At 40.1% G+C, this 13,042-nt stretch overlaps 1 protein-coding gene across 1 annotated transcript in view; it reads left to right on the top strand.

Annotated features, from left to right (window-relative positions):
- TMTC2 (transmembrane O-mannosyltransferase targeting cadherins 2) overlaps window positions 1-13,042 on the top strand; it is a 356,223-nt gene that overhangs the window by 328,192 nt on the left and 14,989 nt on the right. Inside the window, 1 exon segment of the mRNA XM_054027472.1 lies at window positions 112-175. Within this exon segment, the coding sequence (XP_053883447.1) occupies window positions 112-175 (64 nt within the window).

A 13,042-nucleotide genomic window follows, 5' to 3' on the forward strand; every position in this document is an offset into this window, starting at 1 on the left:
ATAGGATACTTTTAAATGGTGGAAGCAAATACAATTGTCCCATCTGTACACTTTCCATGTTTACCTAACAAAAACTAAGTGTAGTTTTATTTTTTTTCCCTGCACCAATAGACAAGCCAGTCTCAATGAAGCAGCGGAGAAGTATTATGAAATGGCAGCAGGATTGAGACCTAATGTAAGTATTTTTTTTTTTCCTTTATGGCATGCGCTATTCAAAACGATGAACTCAGATATGTTCGATCCCGTGGTGCTTTGAGGAGAAACTAATTGTAGGAGTGTTTGATCTCTGAGCCTGTACTGTGACTGCTTTTAATGAATAATTAGATAGTAGTAGAAATCAAATAAAGCTTTTCATTTGTCAAACTAATCACTATATTTTTTCCATTCTTCTTGGTATAAAGTTCCAAAAACAAGTAGAATATTAAATGAGTTGGAGCAGCGGCCGGGGGGCGGGCGGAGAGGGGGTGCGGTTTGGCTTAGATTTACTTATGCAAAGTCAAATGTTTTAAATTTTTTGGATTCTCCTAATGCCAGACTTTTTCATCAGAGAATGGAAAGATTGTCTGAGTTCCAGATACTAGATAAGAAATTTTAAACAATTTTCAGCCTTTTCATCTGTAATGAAAGTTTTATTCTAATACAAACCCAAAGTTGCTATTATCTCAGATATAACTTCATACTGATGTGCACCACAGGCAAAGTAACTACTTTTTTAATTTGAAGAGAAGGTAGAAAGGAGTGTGGAGGAGGGATGGAGGAGGCTGGAGGGGAACATGCACATGGGTTTATCCACAGCCCTTTAAAAAAAAAAAAAAAAAAGCAGCCTGTTTCTACCATCACTAAACTTGATAATTGTTTCTTTAGAATGTTCCGATAATCATCACTCAGGTGGAATAAGGACTGCATGAAATAATTCACACTCGATAAAAAAATAAAAGTAATTAAGACAGCTTTTTCTTGTTGTCAATTACTTACCCCAAATTGTATATTTTGTGTGATTACCTTCCCAATTTAGAAACAAGACGTGAAATCCTGAAGTCAATGATAAAACACCCGTTGACATCAGTGTGGCCAGGATCTCACTTGGGGCTATATAATGAAGTAAACCTAGAAAGCATATTCCCAGACAAAAATACTTTGCTGAGCTCTTGTTGAAAATGTGTTTCAGAAACTTTAGACTAAAACAACATCAACAAAATTCCCACAAAAATATAGTAGTTTTAAAAACAAATGCAATTGAGGAAAATTCAGACTCAAAAGTAAAAATACATAAAATAAACCAGATTATCTGAGATTATAAAATGCATAGTTTAAATACCCAAAAATCCTTAGCTAATTCTCTGTAGCAATGTAGCATATTCCATTCTTTGTTTTTTTCATACCCACTTTGTAAGTTTCCATTTGGGGAACTGAAGAATTTTCTGTATGCTTCTAAGAAGTCCTAATATTTTCTTTGACTATGGACATCTTAAATGTTGGAAAGCAACTCAAATGGTACACAGTTGGTACAACCACCATTCTTCAATTTTCAGTTAATCATTTTACTTTCAAAAGGTCTCTTAGAAATCTGCTGTCTATTTCTGTAGTACAGTTTGAGGTGAGAGTGTCAAAGGTATTCCACTGAGCGTTGGCTTTATTCCAATGATATGGTGCTTCATCACCAGAATCACTTCTGTTCTCTCTTCAGGTAATTTCTGGAGGTTTATTTTGAAGGGGGGGGGGGGAGGGTTGGCAGAGTCTTGGAACTCAGATCATTTACTTAGGAAGGAAAAGAAATTAGAAGCATGTAATCTTTTCAGTTTAATTTGAGTAACCATCTTTATTTTCAACCATTTACTGCCAATTAATTCGGGGGGGGGGGAGGAGAAAAAGGGTTATGCAAATAATACTTTATGCAAATAATTTAATGATCTATGTATGTTGCATATGTGCAACAATTTGTACATAGCTTGAGGATTCCAGCTTTAAACAATTTATGTGGATTTAACGTCCTGATGACGGACCTATTTATTCACAGAGCAGCAACAGTGAAAGCTTTCCAAACACTGTCAAGCCAGCATTCCTCAGCTCTGATTTGGAGGAAAGTCATCTAGGGCAGCGGTTCTCAAACTGTGGGTCGGGACCCCAAGGTGGGTCGTAACCCTCTTTGAATAGGGTTGCCAGGGTTAGCTTAGACTTGCTGGGGCCCAGGGCTGAAGCCCGAGCCCCACTACCCAGGGCCGAAGCCAAAGCCTGAGGGCTTCAGCCCTGGGCTGCAGGGTTCAGGTTGCAGGTCCCTTGACTGGGGCTGAAGTCCTAGAGTTTCAGCTTTGCCCCCCTGCCCAGAGCAGTGAGGCTCAGGCTTTGGGCCCCCCACCCGGGGCAGTGGGGCTTGGGTGGGCTCAGGCTTCGGTCCCCCCTCCTGAGTCGTGAAGTAATTTTTGTTGTTAGAAGGGGAGTGCGATGCAATGAAGTTTGAGAACTCCTGATCTAGGGCAATAGGGGTAGCTCATTTTCCAAAGTCCATGAAGTTCTTGGCCTCTGTTATGTCTGACAATTAGTGCAAAGTATGTTGGTGCATTTGTACTATGGCAGCTGGAATTAAGACCCATCAAACTCATCGCATATAAGGGCCACCAAACTTGCATTAATGGGACACAACACTTTATTCCTACTGAGTTAGGATGGATTCATACTGGTGACCTATAGGCAAAAGGCTCTGAAGCTTATTAAGCAATGTTCTTTGGCATTTAGCCTCCTAATAAATGCTAATATTACACCTTCAGGCATGAAGATTGCTTTCTGGAAAGATTGGTTTATTAAACAAGTTCCCACATCTCCAACACACTGCTCTGTCTTCCTCATACAAGCCCATCTGTGCTCCACCCTGTTCTTAAAGGGACCATTCCCATTAACCAAAATACAAAAACTAAAAGTATATCAATAAAACCAGTATTGACAGAACGTCCAAATTAACCTCTAACTATATTTTTTGCACTATAAAGCCATTTCAACAATTATTCCAGGTTCCACACACTAACTTACATAGATTTTCCTCCAACATGGATCAGCTACTATGTTTGAATGCACAACCGTTAGATGCACAGCACAGCACAGACCACTGCCACATTTGCTATTGGAGGAACTGGCAGGGAAGACATGGTATTATCCTCTGTGAGGGCAATACAATTATTTGTGAACTACCTAGTTCTCAGGACTCCTAACTCTGGGAGTAGAGTATGATTAATGGTAAGAGACTACACAGACAAGTGTAACGGCATCCCTGTTTGGGTCATCTAAAGTAGTTGTGAGCAACCTGCAGCCCGCAGGCCCCACGTGGCCCGTCAGGGTAATCTGCTGGCGGGCTGAGAGACAGTTTGTTTACATTGACCATCCAGAGGCACAGCCACCTGCAGCTCCCAGTGGCTGCGGTTCACCGTTCCTGGCCAATGGGAGTGCGGGAAGTGGCATGAGCCGCAGGGATGTGCTGGCCGCTGCTTCCTGCAGCTCCCATTGGCCGGGAACAGTGAACTGCAGCCACTGGGAGCTGCAGGCGGCTGTGCCTGCAGACAGTCAGTGTAAACAAACTGTCTCACGGCCTGCCAGCAGATTACCCTGACGAGCCGTGTGCCGGTTGCCCACCACTGATCTAAAGCAACTGAACCTGGGATCTCTAGATCTAAAAGCATGAACACCTACCACTTCAACTAATGGACCAGTCCCATTATTATGGATGCAGTAACAAACTCATTAACCTCTATATATGTTCTAGCCACTTGAGAGCAACCAAGACCCACACTGTTGGCATGGGTTACACAAAGAGATCATTTGGCCCATTTCACCTGGAAAGGCACTGTAGCAAAGTGGATGAGGGCCCGGGTCTGTCATTGTAGACAGCTGGTTTATGTTACCAGCTCTGCCTGACATGACCTTGTCCAATCTCTGTTGGCAGTGGGCGGGAGGTGCTGGGGGGAGTGGGAGGAGCAGGGGCGGGAAGAGGCAGAGCGAGGGCAAGGGCGTGCTTGGGGGGTGGGGGGCGCAGCGGGGATGGAGAGAGGTAGGTGGGGCTTGAGAAGAGGCGGAGGGGATGGAGTGGTTGCGAAAAGAGGCGGAGCAAGGGTGAGGACTTGGGGGAAGGGTTGGAGGGAGTGGGTTTTCAGGATGGAGTACCCCAAGGGAAAGCTGAAAGTTGGCACCTGTGATGCAGGCATGCATCCACCCTACAAGGTGCATGACACTTGGCAGATATCCGTCCCTAATTCTTATACAGATTAAACTTTTTCATATCAGTTTACTTTGTTTCTATCTCAGTTCTGCTGATCTTTCCATACCTTACTGTTTAATTCATAACTTTTAATTATTCACTCTAGACTAGAGTACATCTACACTGCTAACTGAGGGGTGATTGTAGCGTGGGTAGGCATACCTGTGCTAACTTTAATCTAACATGCATGGGTAACAATAGTAGTGAAGATGTGACGGCATGGACTTAAACGCAGGTGAGCTGCCCCAGCAGAAGATTGTAAGGGATGCTGGGTACAGGAGTTAATTCAGGGAAGTTCTATGACCTGAATTATACAGAAGGTCAGACAAGATGATCACAATGGTCCGTTCTGGCTTTATAGTCTGTTCAGTCTGCAGGATAAGCAAAGGTTCAAGCTGGTTCTTGTTTTGTGAAAATTGGTTCAGCTATCTGTAGCAATGAATAGATAGTCTCACATTGTGTGACTTTCACCCAGAATTACTCACTTGACTAATACTGTAGTTTTTGTAGACAAAGTATTTCATCCCTATTGGAGCATTTGTTTCTTGCACATCTATTCTGTTTTGTACATTGCCATGAGGCTAGGGCACAGCTGTAAGCAGCAGAGGCTACTGCAATAAAATTCTTCATCTCGAGCCACTTTGCTCTCTGCTGCTGAACTAATTCATTTTTACTGTAGTAGTTGTAAAAAGGCTCCATGCTCAGAGTGAGGGGAAAAAAGTGTTTGGTGGCAAGAAGAGAAACACTCAATCTGAAATAGACAAACTAATACAGTAATAGGATTGTGTTTTAAAGATCAGGTTGATGTACAATGAAATCCTTCAAAAATCCTGGTAAAAACTTTCATCACTGAATAAACTTGTGATTGTAAGATGTATCTGTTAGGTCTCCCTGGGGTCTGTCCTGAGTCCAGAACTGGTCAATATTTTCATGAATGACTTGGATAATGGAGTGAAGAGTATGGTTATAAAATTTCAAGTTTGGGAGGGGTTGTAAGTACTTTGGAGAACAGGACTAGAATTCAAAAGGACCTTGATAAATTGGAGAATTGGTTTGAAATCAACAAGATGAAATTCAACAAGGACAAGTGCAAAGTACTTCAATTGGGAAGGAAAAATCTAAGAAATACAAAATGGGGAATAACTGCCTAGGCAGTAGTACTGCTGAACAGAATCTGTGAGTTATAGTGGATCACAAATGGAATATGAGCCAACAATGTGGTGCAGTTGCAAAAAAAAAAAAAAAAAAAGACTAAAAGTGTTTATGTAAGACATGGGAGGTAACTGCAGCTCTACTCAGCACTGGTGAGTCTTCAGCTCGAGTACTGTGTCCAGTTTTGGGCACCACACTTTAAGAAAGATAGTCATGAATTGGAGGGAGTCCAGAGGAGATAAAAAAGATGATAAAAGGTTTAGAAAACCTCACCTATGAGGAAAGATTAAAAAACTAGACATGTTTAGTCTTGAGAAAAGAAGACTGAGGAGAAACCTGTTAACTGTCTTCAAGTATCTTAAGGCCTATTACAAAGAAGAGATTGATCAATTAGATATTAGGGGAAACTTTCTAACTATAAAGAGAGTTAAATTCTGGAATAGGTTACCAAATGAGATTGTGGAATCCCCATCGCTGGAGGTTTTTAAGAACAGGTTCAGCACATACCCATCAGGGAGTGTGTAGGTCCCCCATCAGCATGGGAAGATGGACTATGACCTCTTTAGGTCCCTTCCAACCCTACATATTTTATGATTGTATTGAAAAATATTGGAAATGCTATATTTTCCTACTATCGTTGCCTCTGAAAATGTTGGACATTTTTGTTTTTATATATTTATATATACACACACACTCTCTCTCTCTCTCTCTCTCTCTCTCTCTCTCTCTCTCTCTCCTGGACTACAAGAATTATGACAATGCAGCCCAACAGCAGTAGAATATGATGTACAACCATGAAGCAGGGAGAAAACATTCTGCCTGTTATTAGTTCCATTTTAAGAATATTCATGTGTCAGCCCTATTATCAACAGAGATATGCTAATGTCACTTATAACAATTTTCATCCAATCAGATTTCAGGAGAGCATGAACTTCTGTAAAATATAGTAATCACTACAAAAATGCAACACTGTTTTTGTTTTAATTGTATTTTTTAAAGAGGTACATGTCCTCCAGCCTACTTATGCTCTTTTCTGTCACAAGGCTGATGCGTGAACAATACATTCTTATTTTATTTATCTTTATTTACCATGGGTAAATCATATTAGATCCTTCTCAATCACTAAAAATGTGTGACTGTTAATTCTAGCAATGTTATTCTCAATGAGTGTTAACTGGGAAAATGTTAATCCAGCCTGGTAATAACAAATGCCACTGCACAACAAGAAATACAGGATGAGAATTTATAGACATTTAGCTATTCCCCCATGATTATATAAATGGGAATATTACTGAGAAAGATCTGTGCTTAGAGATGATTTCTAGTTATCATTCCTTTGTGATGTTCCAAAACCAAAAAATTCTTTGAATATGTTATTAGGCACATCAAAAATGTGCTTCAAGCTAATTTTGTTGTGGAAAAATCAGTCATCTAGAAACTTGTTTAATCTGATATCCTTTTCCAGAACATAAGATATTGATTAAATCTTAACTTCTATTTATTTGTTGGGATACCATTTGCGTAATAATGTAGCATTCCTAATTTCTTAAACTCTGAACTTGGACAACATATCCCCCAAAAGCTCCTTCACATCTGGCCATCACTCTTGAAAAGAAGGGACACTTTGAAGAATGGCCTCTGGAGTATTAAATGAAAGCTTACCAGATCTTTGAGACTTTGAGCCACTACCTTGAGCTGATTGGTTTAGATACATTCCTCTTGAAGATGCCATGACCTGCAAGCCACTACCCTCCTAGTGCTGCTTGCAGTCTGCAGCTCTTGACAGCTTTAAGCCCCATGTCATCAGCACATTGTCAGATACAGCTGTTTCCACTCTACCACTTCAAAGGGGTTTGATTAAATATCTTACTGTAACAACATACACAAAGACACACACATAGAATGAGTGGGTAAGGAGAGCTGCACCTTTAGGCAAAACAAATACAATCTCCGCTGGATAGCTTAATCATGTTGTGGAAAACTAAAGCATTTCTTGACTTGAAAGGTTGATATAAATGGTTAGTGCAATACAATATGTAAACAATTCTAAAAAGTGCAGTTTGCCATGTTTTTCCAAATGCTTGCGATATGGATTTCATGACCAACATCATACATGCAGAATTCATTGTAATATCAGAGCCTTCATGATGAAATCAAACCTCTACTAGGTATGGAACTGCCTAATTGTTGAAAGTAGATTGTCTGTCTTCCTAGATTCCTGGAAAACCCTACCATTTACTGTATTATTTTTACATAGCCCTCCTAGGAGAAGCATGCTTCCTTATAGTCAGTGTTGTTAATGTTTTTTAATTTATGACAAAAGTTCCTATAAAAGAGGATAGGTAGCTTCTATAGTATTATAAATTTAACTTTTGTCTTTCTCTTTTTATAATGAGAACTTGCATTTCAATTTTGCATTTCATCTACATTGGCTTTGCTTTTGCTTCTGACTGAGGGTGCCATGTGAAGGCAGTGAACTTGTTCTTATAGAGGGGAAGCATCGGTGGGAAAGAGAATCTAGTAAGTCAATTCAGGAGTGCACCACTGCACCTACCTCCTGGTTGTCAATCCTGGATCAGGATCAAGGTGCTATTCTCTGACTCATCCAGAATTGCTGCAACTATGCACTGGATTAGCCTCTCCATGCTGTGACTGTGGGGCAGCATTGCAGATAATAACTCTTGTGGTGGAAGAGTGCCCAACTCAACATATGAAGGGTGATATACAGTACCTACTCTCTCTTGATACTGGGGCTATTATCTGGTTACTGAACCTGTACATTGAGCTCTGATGTCTGCATACAAGAAGAAGAATACATTTAGAAAAATGAATAGTAAATGTCAGATCTTCTTTCCAACATATATCTCTGTCCAGCCTGAAAATCCCAGGCAAACATATATAATCAACATTTGCTTTAGCAGGTAAATTCTTCCTTCTGCTGCACAAACACCAGATTTCCATATTTGCCTCCCTCCTGAATCTTTGGCAGCCCTTTCAATTATCCTGGTAGGAACAATGACTACAGCAGAGATGAGTCCATGGAAGATGACTGAATCTTAAGCAATTCAGTCTGATCATCTTCATTGAAGACCAGTCCCTATTTGCTGAAGTCAATCTTCATAAACTTGGTGACAGCTTCCAATATGTCAGTTCTGGCACTAATGGCAGGAGTGGATTCTATAGCATTCCTTTTACCACTCTGAAACCCATCACTTTCTTTGCTTACCCAAAATCGATACTATGTGGGTTACCATGTGACCCATTTTTGGTCCTGCATCCAGTAAATTGTGGCACGAACACAGATGTATACTTCCAAGTCTGTCCCCATACTTGCTTCTGGATGTCCAGAAAATTCAAAGGTGAGCTATTCTATGGTGTTGAAACTCCTACTGCTTGCTTGAGCTGCCAGGATCATGTGCACCATATGCATATCTGCCAGGTTCCCTGATACCAACACTATCTGCCTGTGAGACTTCCCCACACCATCCCACTTCAGCAGTGAAAGGAGCTGCTGCAGATTCCTCTCACCATCTCCTGGGCAGGCCTGACAATGATGCCTCCCCTCCTGTCTCCTGCTTATGGTGGTAGGGCAGGGAAAATTGCACAGGCTCCAGCCCCTGCTGTTCTCTTCACTGGGCCGCCTTTAACCCAAGTGCTGAGCCACTCTCTGGTCCCTGCTTAGAGTCATTTGCCTGGGGTACAGCCTGCTTCCCTTCAGCTATTCGGTGATGGTTCACTACAACTCCTATTAAACACTTTTAAACTGTATCAGTACCTTGTACACAATTGCCTGCCAGAAGATGCCAAAGATCGGTGCTTTCAGGTGTGCTTAATCTTGAAGAGATGCCTTTCTCTTGTCTTTATTCAAATATCCCCCCTCGTAACAATCTCTGCCTGGGGACAAGGTACCTCCCAGAAGACAGGTTCTTGGAAAGATTATATTTAAAATTGGATATTTACCAGCCATACTGAAGTGGAATATCCGGATGAGTTGTCTAATTTGAAAAGCAAGTTCAACTATGGAAAACACTGAATTTCCTTTGGGAAATACATGAGAATATTTTACAATCATCCCCTCTGATGCTTTGCACATACTCATACTGGCTAGCAGCTCTGTAAAAGCAAAGGCTTTAAAACTGAACTCAGTATTCCATAGTATGGAATGCTTAGATCCTTACCCCAACATTCATGTGTTCCATCTTCATGTGTGAGCTGTGACTCTGGGAGGTTTCAAACCACAATATGACTGTTCTCAGCTTTAATTTAAGAGAACAAAAATAGACGAGGAAAACAGACACAAGCTCTTTCCATTTAGAAAGAAATCTTTCTGCAGACACTCTTGTCTAGTTAACAGTGAAAACAGTTAAATTCAAATTCTGAGCCTATTTAAAGCAATCACTGGAACCCTGTTGTGAGGGCATTAGGGCTTGGTTAAGAGATGTCCCCTAATTTAGTATTTCCTATTTTAAGAGGATACACTGGCTGGATGTCACACTTGAGTAACCTTAACTACTTTGAAATAAAGTCTAAAATGTACAAAAAAGTGTTTTTCCTGCACACACACTAAATTACACAAGTTCAGTTAACCATTTTGGACCTGATTCTTCTTTCGTTTACACAAATGTCACATTGTTGGCATCATTGGAGTTACTCCTGATTTACCTCCCTGTTGAAAGAAAATCAAACCCTTTAATTACTGATACTCTTTAAAAAAAAAAAAAAAAAAGGCAAAGTATGAGACAATCATTATGAAAGTTATTTTTCAAACAGCAAAATTGTTTATACAGAAATATTCTGCAGAGCAGAGGGAGTGAGACTTGTTTTTGTGAGATTTGTTTTGTTAACGTAATATGATAGTGGTGGTGCTTTCCATTTCATTTCTCGTCTATGAAAGTTTTTTTGCCCTTTTACCCTATATATTAAATCTTTCTTATCCTAATTGTTGCTCGTGCCAAACTTTAAGCACAGGTACCTTGCTGAATAGAGGCCCAAGTAACCGAAGATTTATAAATCAACCATTTTTGAGTTTGGATATACACCATAATGTCTTTATGTTCAATGTCTGGATATGCCCGGTGCATAAGCAAAATTAGAGACCGAAAAAAATCATGAGGTCATCTAGGTCTGTCTCTGTGATAGCAGGTTTGTTTCTTATAGTAGATTATTCAGGACTTTATAGTTAGATTCCCAAGATTATAGTGCAGGATGGGAATGCAGAATAACTGTAAAATGGCTGTCTATACTGAAGTGTATAACTCATTTAGTGAATAATTTAAAAAGCAGATCTGTGCAACTAATTAATGGAATGTCACATTCTAAATTTCTAATTCTGATTTATATAAAAGAGATCATCATGCTTTGGAGGTGATGGGAGGCAGTAGGCAGTTAAACTATATTTTGTTGGACTCCTCAGATTAGGAAAAGATGCATCACAGTCATACCTGTGCACTTGATTGTGTTTCACAGTTCTGTAGTAATACAGCTGTGAGTGCAGAGCTGCCAACCTCAGTTCCTATAGAAAGCAGGATTGTCTACACCTTGTGCATGTAGCCCTCAGTGTCAATCAAAAATAAAGTGCCATGAAATATAGAACTCACAGCAGTAGATTAGCATTTCAGAAATTAAGCCAGCTGTTTGAACTCCATTTAAAAAAATCCATCAAGGTTTTCTCATAATAGAGTATTCCAGTGCTGATTCTGGAAACAATGCAATGAATTTATCATCCAATTAGAGCTGAAAAGGACATGGATTTTAATGCTCATTAAATAAACTTAGCAACTCTACATACACTATAGGGTATTTTGCAATAAATAACTTCCTAATTTTCTGTCTAGCCTACAATGCTGATGTATTTTCCACTCTAGGAATGATTTCTAGAGGCAGGTTGCTATATCTATTTGGATATTTCTCCTTGAGCTCTATATCTTTATTGCCATAGTGCTAAGGGGTTAGACTGAGTTTGTTCAGAGTAATAAAGATCTCCTACTGTGAGCATCTGTGCCACATTACTCTGACAACTATCATGTGCTGTATCTGTCCAGTATTTTTGACTTGGCCTTTTTGACACAGCTGTTTCTTATAGAATATCTAAGTGGCTGCATTCAGAAAAACACCTTAACGCTGGGCTGCATTGTGCCTGCTGAGATCTGCATATGGAGGGGCTCTCTGCATGTATCAAGCTCCACACAGGGGAAGTGGATGGGTTGGAGCTAGATAGGTGTGTGGGAGGGGACACACATCATCCCATGGAACTTGTTAAAAGTTGCTGTAGTCCCAGGCTGTATTAACTTCTTTTTGAGGGGTGCTGAAGCCAGATGTGGCACGTCTCCTTCTGATGTGATAAGGAGGGATGAACTCTCATTTCCCTATTAGAAAGTCCCCTTCCATGGGACAATCTGGACCGCTGTCTATGTGAAGTTGAAACACATGATGCCACTCTCAGCTGTAGTGGACCACAAAGCATACGTTTAAATGGATATTCCTCCTATTTTTGTAACATATCCTCAAAATGGAGAGCAAGCAGCTATAATTACTAAGATGAGACAGTTCCGCTAATTCTTAGGTACATCAGTATATAATTGTCTTCAGTTCTGGAACTGTAAGTAACTCTATTCAACCTGACGTATTGGCTTGCAACAGAGCCCTTGCTGCAGTAGCTCACAGCCTTACACTAATTTAAAAAAATCCCAATATTAAAGAAAAGATCCTTCAGATAAAAACAAAAAATGTCCCACCCCATAATAAAAATTTGAAGTGAGTTCACATACAGGAACATTGAGTGCCTCTCAGACATTTTATCTGACTTATTGTTATTTCTGGGGAGATATGGGTTACCAGAGCAACAGTTGAACTCTTCTCCACCTCTGTGTATTGTAACTTCATATATTTTAGACCCATAAATATATTTAAACCTTTCTGTTGAGATTTTTGAAAGGTCAGTAGCTCTTTTGTCCTTTTGGTTCTGTTTGGAAATCTTGGTTTTGGCAGGTGTATTTTTGATGGTTCACAGATTTGGCACTGTACTTTTACCCTTAATAGAGGAAGATAACACTTTGTGCACATAGAATATGAAATTTTGCTTTTTTGGGAATAAACACGGGCTCCAAGGAGAGGCATTACTGGGAATTAATTTCCACATGACCTGGTGATGGGAGGAGAAGTTCAGGTTCTACGATGGCAGAGTGCATATTGTAGTGTCACGGCAAAACCACTATGGTTAAGTTTGCTTCACAAGTTTTGTTTAAAGGTTGACCTTTCTAAATCCTGTATAGTTGAATTCTGTTGAAATTTGCTGTGCCTCAGGAGGGTGCAGGGTAGGGTTGTTATCCACATTTGGGGTCCTTTGAGCTAGGGGTTGTAGAGATATAAATGCTGAAAAAAATAGCCATTTCCAAAAACTTCGTAGGTTTTTTGTTTTGTTTTTTGCACAGAGCCAGAGATGGAACCGTTGCTGTGATGCAGGACACGGTGGTCTCTGGTGGTATTGAACCTATATCTCTTGATTCCCAGTCTAGTGCCTTCAGCAGGTCAACTTTCCTCTTGCATTTTTTTAAAAAGAGCAAATTTTAGAAAGAAAACATTGATCATAGGATGACAACACCCTGTAATCATATTAGCTTTAGATAGTGTGATATGAAGGTTCTGCAA

The sequence above is a fragment of the Malaclemys terrapin genome, chromosome 1 (genome assembly GCF_027887155.1).
Source record: "Malaclemys terrapin pileata isolate rMalTer1 chromosome 1, rMalTer1.hap1, whole genome shotgun sequence".
In the NCBI taxonomy this organism is placed as follows: domain Eukaryota; kingdom Metazoa; phylum Chordata; order Testudines; family Emydidae; genus Malaclemys; species Malaclemys terrapin.